Consider the following 16,532-nt stretch of genomic DNA (forward strand, 5'->3'; position numbering starts at 1 on the left):
ACCAAAAACAAACCAAAGTGGAACAATAATCTCTGGATGTGACAAGAACCAGTAAAGCATAATATATTTATTCAACAAACATTTAAAAACAATATAAAAACAGTTAATTTTTTATTTGCTGTTTTTATTGTTTTTACGTTCAGTCCATGTGGGAGCGCAAGCATTCATAAGTAAAATCAGCTTATGTTGAAGCTCATATTTGAAGCTCAGACATGCATTTATTATCTGTCCATATTTAAACTCAAACATGAGTATATTATAAAGCCGAAGATGATGGTGGACCCGACACGGACCGTACTTCGGCAACTTTTAGTTTTCCTCAGGTGTCGTTTAGAAAGAAAAAACAAAAGGAATTGATCCCAAATTATCCACAAAGAAGAAAATCCAGAGAAAACCAAAAAAACTCTGTGGAGTGACGATGTTCCCAAATGGACTTTATTTGAAAGTATCAAAGTTCCAAAGGTACACTAAAATCATCCACATTAAATAATTCCATCCACATAAAAGTAAATCATCCACATAAGAGCCTTAAAGTGTGCCTTTGGAACTTTGATACTTTCAAATAAAGTCCATTTGGGAACATCGTCACTCCACAGAGTTTTTTTGGTTTTCTCTGTCGTTTAGAAAGAAACAGGGAAAAATGAAAATACAAAAATACTAAGAGGAGGGAAATAAGAAAAACGTGCTATAAATCTGAAGAGAAAATCTATGGGTGACAGTGATATAAAATGTGTTTACACCTGTGATGATGGAGAGACCAATACAAAAAGACCAATAAAAAGAAATGAATAATATATGATTACAAGCGAAGAAATGTAGAAATATACTGAGTGACTGAGAAAATTGTGTGTAATGTGAAAAAGAAAATAAAGTGTGACTGCCAACAAAGAATGAACAATGTGATTCAGGGAATTGTGTTATAAGACCGCTAACCAAAGGTGCAAACAATGCATAGGTGAATGAAAAATCTGTGGCTATTGAAAAAAAGAGTATACTGACCTAATTATGGCACGGACTAAGCTTGAGAAAAGACTTCAAAGCCTTCTAATGAATTTAAATAAGCAATGAAAACTCTAAAAACAACAACAAAACATGAATGATGATTAAAATAAATTTTTTCCCCTAATTTGTGATGCAATGAAGTAATAAATACAATAGTGCTGACATGGAATTGAGTCTCTTAACTCCCAAAATACATGCCAGTACAACATGGATATATTAACCTTGATTTTCAAAATATACACCAGTGCATCACGGATAGATTAAAAGATTACCAAACAATTTACATTCCAATTTCACTAATGAATAATGTTAAAAAATGAATAAGTGCACTGAAAAAACAAAACAAAGGCCAGTGATGCATGTAAAAAAATATGCATAAACAAATAGTTTCCCACTAGAATGCAGCTTTGTTTATTAAAGGATTACCAGATGCGTACGCCATCATGATAGGCTGTTGGTGATAAAACACTAAGAGGACTAAACTGCATCTAACCAAGGGTGAGTCGTTCATGCCGCGGTAAAGAGAATATTAAACATAAACAAAAGGTGTATGACTAGAGTAATTCAAAATCCAGCTTTGTTTTAAGAAAATATATAAGAAAAAGCTTACTGTGCTGCTGAGTCCAAAGGGTTGAGAGACTGAAAAACAACGCAATGCAAATGAAAACCAAAGGACCGGAAATAGAAGAAACTTATACCCGATTGGAAATACATTTGAGACACCAAATGATGACTATGTGAATTAAAAAAATGAAAAATAACCCAAAATAAGTGTGAGAAAATGCATACGATGTTGATGAGTGAAATGCTGGACAACTACGAAGCCCACATGAAAACCAAGCAAGATGGAGGTGAGGGACATAAATACTGATAATGGTTAATGAGAGATTGAAAAACATCGCAGCTCAAATGAAGACCAAAAAGCCAGAAGTGAGGAAAACAAGTAATGACATTAGTGATTAGATCAAATCAACCCATTTGATTCATTGAAAAGGTATGTTAACTAAAGTGAAGCTTACAACATAATATTAATAATAACTAGTTTTTTAGCCCGTTACATTAATGGGTGCTAGAATAGATGTATAGACTTAGGCATTTCTTTCTTTCTTTCTGTCTTTTTTTCTCTCTCCATGCCCCCTTTCTTTCTTTCGGTCTGTCTTTCTTTCTGTCTCTTTCCCTGGCCCATCTGTCTATCTCTCTTTCTTTATTTCTGTCTCCCCCTTGTCTGTCTGTCTTTCTTTCTTTCTGTCTCCCCCTGTCTGTCTTTCTTTCTGTTTTTCTCTGCCTGTCTGTCTTTCTCCCTGCTTCCCTGGCCCCTTGTCTGTCTGTCTTTCTTTCTGTCTCTCTCCCCTGTCCAACAGCACCCCTTCCCTGCTCCCCCTATCCAGCAAGTAGCCCTTTTACCTTCCTTTTCCCTCCCCCTGTCCAGCAGCACCCCTTCCCTGCTTCCCCTGTTCAGCAGTAGCCCTTCTCCCTTCCTTTTACCTCCCCCTGTCCAGCAGCACCCCTTCCCTGCTCCCCCTTTCCAGTAGTACCCCTTCTCCCTTCCCTGCTCACTGTCCAGCATCCACTAGGCTGGGCAGTCTCGGGGCTTTTTCTAGGCCGGCCTGCCTCGCATTATCGAAGTGGGTCGGCCTAGCAAATGGCCCGTGGTTGCTTGATGAAACTGCGGATGCTGCTGCTGCTGGTCTGGAGGTGAGAAGAAGAGGTGTCCCGGCAGCAGCAGCGTAGTCATAAGGCAGAAAGTCAGCCGGTGTTGGAGATCGGGGCAGGAAATCAGCTAAGACAGGCACTGCGCATGCGCAGCATGGAAGCACGGATCACAAAGCATGGAGATTGAAGTGCGCATGCGCCATAAGGGTTTTATTATAGTGGATAATAATAACTGTATTCTTATATACCGCTGTCACCATCAGTTCTAGGCGGTTTACATAAAAGAGTACTGAACATTCAGTGAAGCGTACAACAGTATTAAATACATGATTACTTCCTCAAAGGGGAGTTTATATTATGATGATTAAAAATGATCATTTAAAACACAGCAATAAAAATACATACCTTCTAATATACGTAATAAATTTATCAAAATAATTAATCTTTACTAGTTCCTAATACATAGTTCTGTAGTGAAGTACATAATTAAGATTTCAAGGCCTTCAGGTTTAAGTAATAAATTTATCGAAAAGATTAGTCTTCACTATTTTTCGAAAGGAACAATATGATGAGGCTTGATGGGATACATTCATCTAACCAAGGTTGCAGTTTGTTGCTTGAAATGCAAGCGTCCTATCCAAGAACGTCTAATAGCGGCAGGATTTTATCTTGGGATAGGAAAAAAGATGGAAATTACGGGTATCCCTTGTAGGACTGTACAACTCGAAATGGGAGGAAAGGTAAATGGGAGACAGTCCGAATATCAGTTTGAAGCCTTTGCAAGCAAATCTGAATAGAACTCTTGCTTCAATGGGTAACCAATGTAATTGGCGGTAATACGAGTTGACATGGTCCTACTTTTTCAAACCAATCTGACAGCTGTATTTTGGATTACTCTCAATCTTTTTAATAATAAATTTATCATTTTATTCTTACATATATTTTTTTGTTCAGGTTCTTTCTTCTTATGATGTCTATTAATCTTAATTTTGTACATATACAAATATCCAGTGTATCTGTAATTAATCAAATTTCTGTTAGATTTATTATACATAGTAGGAGTCGGAGTTGAAAGTTTGCTGTACCCACTCCACAGTCCTTGTTATGTTGGTACCAGTGATATTCAGTTCTGGTGCCCACATAAATAAACTGGCAATCATACCTAACTGGAAAAGTTGGACTGCAAAAAAGGCCATCCTTTGCCCAGTTTGGCACATATATATGACATGAACGTCAGTTGAACCTGCATAATTTCCAGGTACCACTTCAGACCCTAACATTCAGTGCCTGTACCTGGACATTGCCTAGCACTGAATATCCAGGGCTAAATTAGCTAGCAGCAGTCATTACTTCCAGTTGAAGACTGACCTGTAAATTATGTTGAAAATTGCCATTTTGTGCTATGAAGAGAATCCCTCCAGCAATTGAAGCTAGAGGCTCCTCAGGCTTCAGCTACGCAGTACTAAGCCATAGACTTCCTGTTTTTCCATTGCATTCAGACATCACAAAGATACTTACCAATCAGTGGGAGGTGCTGGAAGAGCCCCTGCGGGTGGCCAAGACGATGTCTAAGCTCTATTCAATGGATACTTTATTTAACCAGCTTTTTGTTCTACCAAAGGTGGATTCTCTGGTGGTGCAGGTTTCCAGGTGCACATCTCTTCCCAGTGAAGGCGGCATGAAGTTCCCCTTGCTCTACACCTCAATCGCTGATATTCACTGGCTCTTAACTGGGCAGTGCCATTGAATATCAGCACAAAATGTTCATTTCTGAGTTGGGTCACACAGGGGAGTGTGTGTGTGTGTGTGGGGAGGGGTGGCGGCGGCATTGTGGAGGAGCCGGCATTTATACATGCGTTGGCACTGAATATTGGCTGGCAGCCACATAACTACCGGGTCCTGGCTTAAGTGTCTTGATCCCCCCCTCTCATTCTCCCATTCTCATGGCTTTTCTTGATGAAACTTGACTAGAAAATATCCAGATTGGATCTCAGCTTTAGCACTGTGGTCATTTCTTTCTTTGTTCTGAAGTTTGTACGGAACCTCTATCCTACAGATTATGTTGAATTTCTTTTTAAGGTAGAGGTAATAACTGTCTTTGTTTTCATTTCCACATTTGAGTTCAGATACCCAAAACTCTTTATTATACTTTTATTTTAAGGTTGGGCGATTTGAAGTTAACCTCATCAGTCCTGACACTAAGACTGTGGTGCTTGAAAAGAATTTTAAAGATATTTCCTCTTGCTCTCAGGTATGTACGCAAATTGGATGCCAGTATTTTTAATCTTTTTAAAAAATTACAATAGTGTGGTTATCGTGTTAATCTGCTCCCATATGCGGAAGTTCAACAAACATGTGGCAAACTATCTCTGGCTTTTACAAAGCTGCGGTAGAGGCTTCTTCCGTGGACTGGCAAGGGAAATGCGCCGACACTCATAGAATTCCTGTGAGCGTTGGAGCATTTACCTCACTGGCCCACGGTAGAAACCTCTACTGCGGCTTTGTAAAAGGAGCCCTGTAACTTTTTATTGGACTAAGTCTATGGGGCCCCTTTACTAAGCCACAGTAAAAATTGTCACCATGGCTTAATATAGGGCTTTATCATACAGCAGCTGTAAATGTAATGTGGGAAGCGTTCCCAGCATTGGAGTTATAGGCGCTGCATTAAATTTGCAAATAATGCATTGCACTGTGCTTGGAGTTACTGTTTAGGGAGTAGTAAATGGTCTCATGCTAGCTGCAGAGGTGCTGATTAGTAGACGTTATTTGCAGCATACTAATTGCAAAATGCCTTCCACACCCATTCTCTGTCCCCTTAACACAAAAGCACTTAGGGCCAGATTCTAAAACAGTGTCTAGTGGTGTGCCGCTCGGCACTGTTGTCAATCACCCACTAGGTGCTATGTACAGAATCCCACCTAACAGTGCCTAGGCGTGCTTAGGCATCACTAGGCGTCCTGGAGGTAAGTGCCAGTATATTAGGCTAAGTTTTACTAGGCCTAATTTACTGGCACCTAACTCGGATGCCTAAGTCAACCATGTCTGTTCTCTGCCTAACCATGCCTACTTTTCAGGTAGGCATTAGAAGGCACCTCAACTTAGGCATTGCTAGGTGTCGTGTGGAATTCCTTGCCTAACTTTTAATTTTTTTTAAATTATTTGATTAACTTGAATGGCATGGGCAATTACCATTTAAGCCACTGTATCTCAAACTGTGTGCCTCCTGAGATTTCAGGTGTGCCGTGGCATACTGGGGAGGAGAGATGCTGGTGCTGGCTGACTGCCTATGTGACGTGCCTCTCGTGGCAAAAGGGACGTCCTGTAGACAATCAGCTGGCACCAGCACCTCTCCTTCTCTCTGGCCCTCTTTCCTGCTGGTATTCCCCACTGGCGTCTCAGGGCCCGTCTGGAGGGCCTTCACATGTGAACAGACGTTGACTTGATGATGTCATACATGTTTGTGACATCATTATGGCGACATCCATGCACTTCTGGATGCCTCGAGCTGTGGCCACTACATTTAGTGCGCTATGGCTCGAGAAAGTTTGCGGGACACTGATTTAAGCTAATTGAAGTCATTTAGGTTAGGCATGGATTTTAATTAGACATTGGTAGGCAGCCTCAATTAGAGTGCCATTTATAGAATCTGGCCCTTAATACATGGTTTACTGCATGCTCACAGCACAAATACTGAAAAATCCCTTGCATTAGCAATTAATGCATAATTAACTGTGCATTAGCCCCGGATTCTATATATGATGCTAAGATTTCAGCACCAAAGTTGGCACGCAGCTGGTGAGTCAATCAATTGCAATTAATTGATGTTAATTATTGCAGTTAATTGGTAATAATTGACGTTTGCATGTGCATCTCCCCACGCACTATTCTTAGCTCTCAACTCAATGTTCCACACAGTTATAGAATAGCCCCATCCAGATGCCTAATTTAGAGCCCTTTTTACAAAACCACAGTAGCGATTTTCCCATGACAAATGCACTGAAATCCATAGGAATTGAATGGGCTTTGTTGCATTTGCTCCAGAATCGCTACCACGGCTTTGTTAAAGGGGCCCTTAATTATTTTAAAAGCTTAATTGGCCCCAATAATTGGCAACTACCAACTTGTAATTGGCGTTAATTGTACTTCTAGTGCAATGTGTCTAGTCGTCCTGAATGCTAGGGTCTTGTATCTGAACCAGCAAGTTGCTTGCAAAAAAACTGTCAATCATAGTTTCCAACTCCACCTCCTTCCCAGGGAGCTGCTCCTGCCCCCGCAGTTTGTTTTCTGCAAGGAAGTTGCTTAGATGTGTGTTTGATGTGCTCTGCAGTTTTATTTTCAGGTATTTTTGCTCAGTGTTCTTTGGAAGCTTGGAGCCTGGAAGTTCCCACTTGGTGGGACCTCTGCCTGGGAGAAGGCACATACTCACACTGCTAGCAGGATCAGCTCCTCGTGGATACTTAGCTAGCCAGCCTGCTGGTATTTTTTAGAGCTCAGGGGCCATCCCCTGCATAGCTGTTCATATCCCTGATTCAGTTAGGTGTTTCAGCGCAGGCCATGTGGGCTCCTTCTTGGCTTGACTGGGACTAACATTGGGTCAGCTGCATGGTCCTCTCTCCTTTTCATGACCTCGGTCCGACTGACAGCCAGAAGACCAGGTTCGTCCAATGAATCTATGAGGCAGACGTCTTCTCCCTTTGATTCAAGCTGAAATCCTATGCTGAAGCAGGGAGGCACCACATGGCTCAGTAAGTAAGGTTTTGGGGAAAATTGGGGGGGGGGGTCTCTTTTATGACCCCAGAGCCCAGGTACCCCTCCTCCAAATCCCCTTTCCCTGTTATTTTTTTCCCTTCAGAGAGGTCTCCACGGGCCGTTTTTGGCACAATTTTTCTGGTGGTAGCCATCTTGGATTTTAAACAATCTTTTTCTTTTGCTTCCATCTGCCTCAAAACCCCTCAGTTTTGCTCAAAATCAACTGAGATGGACTCCTCATGCCTTTGTACCCATATATCATGCCAGGTTTGCACTGGATGGCTGGTGAGGTGCATCCATGTCCCATGTGCAACAGAATGTGTGGGGGAGAGGGGATCATTGGACTCAGCCTCCTCCAAGTCCTCCAGGGCTAGGGATATGCAGGAGTCACATCCTCAGGGGATGAGATCTCCTTCCAAGACCCTCAGAATCTGTATTGGTCAAGCACAGTCACATGGGGACCACAGAACCCAGGAGGACTAGAAGGGGATCCATGCTGAGTTTGGAGAGATCCCCAGTACAAGGTTTCACACCGGCTTTTGTGAACCTTATGTGGAATGCTTGTTTGAACTGCTGAGGGTCCTCAGCAGGTGGTAGCAGCACACCAGTGGTGGCAGCGTAAGGGTTCTCCCCGACTATAAGAGCATGCTGACTTGGATCAGGAGAGTCAGTATGTCATGGGCTGGGAGGATAGCAAGTCAGATTCCATACCACTTTTATCCCAGGATGAAGTCTCCCTGGCAGAGTCTGCTTCCATGCAGGAGGACAGTGGTTAAGAGGTAGTGGCGACACTGGATCATGGGGAAGACCCCTCAGTGTGCCAGTTGTTCAGGGCCGCTGTGCTTTCGAGCATTATTTCCATCTCACTGCAGAATTAAAGCTGGAAGTCTCACCCTACTGCTGCCTAACTTTAATTGACTTGCTACAGAAAACAGTATATGGAAAATATGGTTATCATTAAATAATTAAGGAAACAAATCAGAAGTAAACTAAGTAAATAATCATAGAAATTTAAGCATTATAATTATTCATATTTTTAAACTCTTAAGTCCTCAATAGCTTGGAGAAAACCAATAAAGAAAAAGATAAGGAGATCTTATATTTCTAGGCATTAAACATAGTGAAATGCCTAGAAATACACAACCAATATTTTTCCTTTTTAGACTGCCCTACTGCGTTTTCTTAATGTCCAGAAAACTACGAAAGTGATCAGGAGCAAGAAAAACATATTTGGTCCCAGTGTATCTAATTAAACATTTACAGGGATAACTAAGCATAAATGTAGCTCCCAAACTTTTTACTTCTTCCCTCATAGCTAAAAATAGCTTCCTACGATCTTGAGTAGTTTTTGTCACATCAGGGACGATCCAAATTTTCTGACCCAAAAACAAACTGAAAATTCCGGAAAAAAATTCTTAATACAGTGTTAAGGTTTTGTTCGAATACTAGGGATATAATCATTATACCACGATATTCAGTTTTTTCTTGATAATTTTCCAGAATATCAGTTAGATTGTTCAAACCCAGAGGTTGTAGTCTTTCAACCTGATTCTCTCGAGAAGAACTTTCAGATTTATTTGGGAAATAATAGATCCTATTGATAGACGGAATTGAGTCCGGGGAAAACTTTAAATTTTCAATCAAATACTTTTTAAGCATTTCAATAGGAGCTGTAATTGTAGATTTAGGAAAATTTAATATTCTTAAATTGAGTCTTCTATTATGATTCTCAAATTGCTCAATTTTTTTCTGAAAGAAAAGTCTGCCCTTGACAAATGTTGCAGATAGATTTTGAATTGAGGCTATTTCTTTGTTGATATGGTTAAACTTAGAATTAGTCTTAGTTTTAATATTATGGACAAAGGTTGAAAGATTATCTATTTTACTTACTACCACAGAGATATCACTGGTAGATGTAGTAACAGCAACTTCCAGCATCTGGAGCACTCGCCAAATGCTGTCCAATGTCACCTGTGAAGAATGGTTCCCTTCCACATTTTGTTGTGTTGGAGACTCAGCGTTCAGGTCGGCATGAGGCCCCTCACTGCGTGAGGGCATCGGACTCATCAGGACCTCGGCACTCACACTTCCAACATCCTCCTGCGCTGGATTAGGTGGCAAACAGGCTGCCGGAGGGGCAACGAGATCTCAGGCCCCAAACCTCCGGTGGCTCCTTCCATCGGAGTTACCGCTGGGTTCCTTCCTCCTCCAGTAGTGGCCGGTGAGCTGGTCAAAAAATGATCCATCGACGCTTGCCTGGGTGTGGAGAGGTCTGCTTGAAGAAAGCCCTTACTCTTAGTATGGGGCATTATCAATTTTTCCCGTAGCAAAGAGGTAAACTCAATGAAAATTGTAAGGCATGACAGAGCTTGCAATCAGACAGCTATTACGCCACCACCATGTTGTTTTTCTTCCTAACTTTAATTGACTTTAATCATCGTGGTAATTGACTGCATCATTTACAATTGATTAAAAACTTGTTTAAAAAAAAAAAAACAGGCACTGGGAGGCATCTATAGTGTAGGCACTGTATTCGTGTCTACACCAGGATGCCTAACGGTATCTTACACCTAAGTGGGCGTGGTTAGGAGCAGAGCGGGACTTAGGCGCTGTTAGGTGTGATTCACTAAAGAACTTAGGCATCTGCAATGTAGGCCAGTAAAACCCTGGTAGGTGCTCTTAGCTGCAATTCTTTAAACAGCATCTAAGCATGATTGACACGCGATCAGTGCCGTTTTTGTAGGTGGCTTCCGATTTAGGCGCATTTACAGAATCTGGCCCTTAGTGTCTCCACAGGTGGCTCCAAATGGGTCAGTTGTGTCTTTCTGAGCAAGCCTCTCAAGCATGCTTTTAAAGGTTCATAGACAACCCCGCGAAAGACAAAGGCGCGCACCGAAAATGAGCGCAAGATGGAGGCGCGTGCCGAAGAAAATTACAGTTTTTAGGGGCTCCAACGGGGGGGTTTTGTTGGGGAGCCCCCCAGTTTACTTAATAGAGATCGCGCCGGCGTTGTGGGGGGTTTGGGGGGTTGTAAGCCTCCACATTTTACTGTAAACTTAACTTTTTCCCTAAAAACAGGGAAAAAGTGAAGTTTTCAGTAAAATGTGGGGGGTTACAACCCCCCCCAACGCCCCCACAATGCGGCCCGATCTCTATTAAGTAAAGTGGGGGGGGGGGTTCCCCAACGTCCCCCCCGTCGGAGCCGTAAAAACAGTAATTTTCTGCGGCGCGCGCCTCTGCGCTGCGCTCAATTGTCTGCGCGCGCCTTTGTCCCGGCGCGCTTTTGACCTGACACCCTTTTAAAAGGCAAGGGCATTGTCAAATGATGTAACAAACACATCTGAAGCCTGCTGGGGATCAGAAGGATAGGGCTCACTTTGTCCGACTGATAATTGCTCCGGTCCGCATCAGTTTCTCCATTCCTCCAGTGTTCTTTGAGTTTGCCTTGCTTTTTAAAAGATAGGGTGCCTCCAGATGATGTCACAAACATGCCTCAGGTCCACAGGGATTCAGGATGGCAGAACTCGCTTTTTCCAAATCTTTATTACTCAGATCCAGGTTACAGTCTCTCTTCACTTCTCCTTTAATAAATATTTCTATACAAAAGAAAGTTATAACCACTTGAGTCATATCCAGAATCAAATTCCAAAAGGTATAAAAAAATAAAAGCTTATGCGTTTGTTATAAAGCATATTTTGAGGCAAATTTTCGATATGATGTCTAAGTCCAAGTTTAGACGTTTTGACATCCAAAACTCCAGTAGTGAGCATGACCATTTTCAAAACAGGAAAATATCTATTTTTTTGTTGTGAAAATGGCCATTTCCTAGATGTGTTTGTTCTCAATGCATCTATCTTTATGAACCATTTTCAAAAAAGAAAATTTCCAAATGAAAACTCACAAAATCCAGCCATTGGGATGGAGGAAGGACCAGCATTCTTAGCAGATTGGCCATAAAGATATCCCAGAAGAGCGGTGGGGCATCTTAGGGGACACTGCAGTGAACTTCATGTACAAGGTCCCAGGTATAGATCTCAATATAACCCACTTATATTGTAAGTGAGCCCTCCAAAACTTACCCAAAGCCTACTTCACCAAACTGCATAGCCCTTATGCCTGCAGGTGTCACCTGAAGTATAATAGATTTTGGGTGGATTTTGGAGGGCTCACATTTTCCACCACAAATGTACTACTTAGGGCTCCTTTTGCTAAGCTGCGCTAGCAGTTTTAGCGTGCGCTAAATTGCAGCACGCGCTAGACCCTAACGCCACCATAGAGCTGGCGTTAGTTCTAGCCGCTTAGCGCAGGGTTAGCGCGTGGTAATTTTCTGCGTGCACTAAAAACGCTAGCGCAGCTTAGTAAAAGAGGGGGGTTAGAGTGGAATAATGGTCCTGGTCCCCTTCTCTCCAGTCCACTGCACCAACCACTAGGTTACTCCAGAGACCTGCTTGCAGCTCTAATAGGACTGGCCATAACATCCGAAGCTGTCATATAGGCTGGTTTGTACTGTTTCATTCACATCTTTAGGGGGTGGGAGGGGGGGGGGTCATTGATCACTGGGGGAGTAAGTGGGGGCCATGTCTTCATCTGGTCTTCATGTGGTCATCTGGTCACCTTTTTGGCACTTATTTGTTATTGAAATTGATTTGCCTCGGACATCCACATTTTGCCCTGGATGTTTTCTGCAGTATTCTATTATTGCAGAAAAACAGCCAAATCATAAATCTGCTCTTAATCCCTCTCAAAACATGCCCCCTTGAGATTTAGATGCACTGCAGACAAATAGAAAAATGTCTAAAAGAAAATGTTTCAAAAATGGCAATTTGGTCGTTATAAACTAACAAAACATCCAAATGCCACTTTATGCCACTTTTTTTTAATGTTTTTCTCTTTTGAAAAGAAGCCCCTTTATATAAATTGGTAATAATTTTTGGAATTGTATATAATTTTCCTCTGCAATAATAAAAGAAGAAAAAAATGTAGTGCAGTTTAGCAGGCTATCTCTAGCTTGTTCCACTGTGAATAATACGTGTTCAGCAGGATGGTAAGAAATAGATTTTTTTCCAGTAATTTCATTGAGCTGCTAGTATAACTGGGACATTTATTTAGTGGAACTAGAGAGAAACTGGTTCTGTCAATAATTGGTATTGATAGATTTTTTTTTTTCTTGCTTTTTATCTCCCCTGGTGTCAGAGAAAAAATACACTGCTTGTTTGTGTTTGTCCCCACAATGGAGAAAGCTTAAAATGATCTTGAGTCAAGATGTATGGGCTGTCCATTTTTTAAGCTGAAAAAATATTGAAATTCTAAAAAAATGTACCTGGTGACTTCAGAGTGTTTTTGCTTGCTTTTAATAAGTTGGTAAAAACTGGCGCATAGAGCTAATCCATGTTAATCCATGTCAGCCTTCCAAATAACATTCAAGCTGTGCAGGACTCCTCCACTGGTGTTCATTCAGTAGGGGTGGGGGAGGGGGGAGGAGGGGTAGTACTATGATATTGTGCTTTCAGTCCTGAGGGACAGGCAGATTGCGAAGCTGCTTTGCAGGAATTTTACTTATCTTGGAAATTAAAAACACTTTGGACCCGATATTCAGAAGGATTTAACTGTGCAGGAGAGGTCTGCCTAATTAAAGAATGCTGCTTGGCTGTCTGATGATATTCAGCAGCAGTTAATCGGACAGTTCCATTGAATATTGGCTCTAACTAGCCGTGTCAGAACTGGATAATGGAGAGGTGGCCCAGGGATGGAGTTGTGGAGTTGCTGGGAGATATGGAAGTGGCCACGGCATTGCCACTGCCCACAAGCTAAGTGATCAAACAGGACCGCTCAAAAGGCTGTCCTAGCTTTGGTCGCTTAGCTTTACGGGTGCCAGCTCTGAATACTGGTTGGCATCTATATTATATAACTTCTGGATAGTAGCCTGGATATTGCTCTACTCTCCCCTTCCCCCCTAAACAAGAGCACACCCTCTCCTAATCCCCCTCAAGAGAATTGGACACTTCTGTCCCCCTCAAAAAGATTGTACTTGCCTTTTAAGCTCCTATACAAGAGCATACCACCTTCTAACCTTTCCCAACAAGTTGATGCCCCCCCCCCAACCTTCTGGATGCCCCCAAGAGAAGACCATCCCCTCATGAAGCTCCTTGCTCCAGGCCTAATTTAGCAAAATTAGTGTTCTAGGGGTATAGGACAGGCAGGAACAAACCCCAGTTGCTCTTGGCCAATTCTGGTTGTGGGTGAAAAATCTAATCTAATCTAATCTAAAACTTATATACCAAGTCATTGTTCAAGAAAGCTCGACTCGGTTTACAATAGTTAACTTAAAAAATTGTAAAAAATAATGCCAAAATTTCAAAAGATTAATTTTCAATGGCTAAAATCTCTAGTGACAGTCTTGCACTACATTAGAAGGGAATGGGAGAGGGATACGATCTTTTGTGTGTAGGGGGAGGATGTTGGGGGTGGCGGGAAGTGCCCAGTGCTGTTTGGTGTGTAGGAAATGTCGGAATTGGGATGGGAAGGTAAATGGACAAATCCCCTTATGCAGTTCCTGATTAAATAGCATAAATGCCTGTCTGGTTCAAGGTGATTTACAAAAAGAGAACCCATCCAGTTAATATAGGAGTTTACAGTAATTTAAGATATAAATCATAAAAAAGCAATAATATCTATCAAATAAAAACATTTTAAACTTCTTATTGATAAATTTCATATAGCCTGACTCTGTCTTAACAATTGATGGTTGCAAACACAATGAGACTATTTGTATTTTATGTCTTTGATAGATTGAAGTCTCAATAAAAAGGTATCATGTATTCTAGACAAGAAAATGAATGAGAAAAAGAATGAATAAGAAATTCAGATGAATTAGTTTGCAAGATATGGAAAATAATGCTTTGAATATCTAGGTCTTATTTAGCTAGCAACGGTCAGGCTTAATAACATCTGCCACTGGCTGAATATTGATTATCCCAGATTATCTCCAGTATTTCATGGACTTTTATTTCTTATAGTTGATTGATCACATGAACAGTATAGTCTGAATAGGCACTTTGGTTATAGCTTACAAAGAATCGTCTAGCACTGCCTGGTGTCCTGTGCTGTAATTGAATGAAAATGAAATGAAAAGAATTTGTCAAAACTGAGCCACATCCAGAATTTTTGCAGAGTGTGGCACTTATAAAGATCTAGAACAGTGTCTTGCAAACTTTTTGAAGCTGTGGCACTCTAAACTGGAAGGCGCAGACGTCGACATGATGACATTACATGCATGTGTGATGTCATCACATCGATGTCCATGCATGCACGGAGGCCCTCCAGATGGGGCCCTGAGCTTCCTATTATTACGCCAGTGGGGGAGGGGAGGCGCAAGAGTAGGAGAGGCGCCAGCTGACTACCTTCAGGACGTGCCTCTCGCCACAAGAGGCGCGTCCTGTAGGCAGTCAGCCGGCGCCTCTCCTCCTCGCCCGCGTCTCGCAGAACATCCGGAATCTCAACATGGCACACTAGTGTGCCATAGCACAAGGTTTACAATACACTGTTCTAGATCATCAGAATAAACTGTTCTTCAAAGATATGATGGTAGACATGGATATGGGTGAAAAGGCATGACTGAGTTAGGCATTGTTAGCCTTCAGATATAGACCCCACCAAATTAGTGATGCCTAAGTCCATTTAGGCACTGCTAAGCATGATTCTATAAATGTTACCTTTTTTTGACTGACAAGTGGCTCCTGTATTGTAGGCGCTGCTTGGTGCCATTTATAGAATCTGGCCCTTAGTGACTCCTAAATAGGAGGCAGTAACCCCCCAATTCTATAAAGTGTTCCTAAAGTTAGGCACCTACATCGGCACACCTAGCATCTAACATAATTGAGTAATAGGTTAAATCAGCGCCGATAATCAGTACTCAACACCTGTTAATTGGCATTAAGCGGAGCTAATTGAAAGTTAGGCGACCAGCTTAGACATGATTCTTCAACAGGCACCTCATGCAAAGCACATAAAAAATGGACATGGTTAGGTGCAGATCACGGGCTCCTAACTTAGGCGCAGGTATTTAGGTCAAGAAAACCCTGGCATAAATAAGGTATGATTCTATAATGGGAGCTTATCTTTTATAGAATCTTGCTTAATAGGAACATAAGAATTACCATACTGGGACAGACCAAAGGTCCATCAAGCCTAGTATCCTGTTTCCAACAATGGCCAACCCAGGTCCCAAGTACCAAGCTAGATTCCAAGTACAGTAGACTGTCAGTTAACCAGAACCCATGTGGATTGATAGATGCCGGATAAATGTAGTTTCTGGTTGCTTAAGAGTTACTACTAAAAATAGGCCTAACTAATACTTTACCCCATACTATGCCATACCATAAACTGTTCCAGACAAATTACCGGACATGTGGTAGGCAAAGCACGGGCATACTCAGGTGTTGCATGCTAAGTTTACACGTAAATCTCTGCCAGAAATTGATTTTATTTTCATGTACAGGATTTTTTTTAGATTTTTTTTTCTGGTTGCTTGAGAGTTCTGGTTAATTAGTTCTGGTTAACAGAGTCTACTGTAGTAGTATTTTTTTTTTTTTTTTTTGCAAGTCCTGTGTGTTAATGGACATCTCAGCGCGGGTCCTGCAAAAAAAGAAACAGAAAAAATCCTTAGTATACTGCCATGATAAATCTGAACTTAATGCACTATGAAGTGCCATGGTAGCATGTGCTAAGTCCACATTTTGCAGTGGCTTAATAAAAGAGCCCCTTAATGACCTGACCTTGGGACAAGAGTCACACTCGCATGACCATTTTTTTGCAGGGAATAAAACATATCGACCATTTTGGTTTCATCTGTCGTGAATGTGTTGAGACTGGGAAGACTCAGTACGTTTGCTATGTGTTCCAGTGTGCAACTGAAACTTTGGTAAGTACTGTAACTATACATATGAATGAGCATAATGAATTGTGACCGTTACTGGGAAAACATGACTAAAGTTACTAGAGACAGCCTCTCCAAAAGTATTTAATAACACTTTGAATTCATTTTTAATACACTGGAGGTTCAAAATTGTAGATTAGATAATGTGGGTTCATAGGCAGTCACGCGGAAGACAAAGGCGCGCGCCGACAAC

The 16,532-nt window shown here is 41.5% G+C and overlaps 1 protein-coding gene across 2 annotated transcripts in view; it reads left to right on the forward strand.

Moving 5' to 3' along the window:
- TBC1D4 (TBC1 domain family member 4) overlaps nucleotides 1-16,532 on the forward strand; it is a 381,583-nt gene that overhangs the window by 256,035 nt on the left and 109,016 nt on the right. For both annotated transcript variants that reach the window (XM_033948745.1, XM_033948746.1), the window contains exons 3-4: nucleotides 4,817-4,906; nucleotides 16,220-16,324. In XM_033948745.1, coding sequence (XP_033804636.1) covers nucleotides 4,817-4,906; nucleotides 16,220-16,324 — 195 coding nt within the window. The remainder of the gene's footprint in view (nucleotides 1-4,816; nucleotides 4,907-16,219; nucleotides 16,325-16,532) is intronic.

Source organism: Geotrypetes seraphini, chromosome 6 (genome assembly GCF_902459505.1).
Source record: "Geotrypetes seraphini chromosome 6, aGeoSer1.1, whole genome shotgun sequence".
NCBI classification, from domain to species: domain Eukaryota; kingdom Metazoa; phylum Chordata; class Amphibia; order Gymnophiona; family Dermophiidae; genus Geotrypetes; species Geotrypetes seraphini.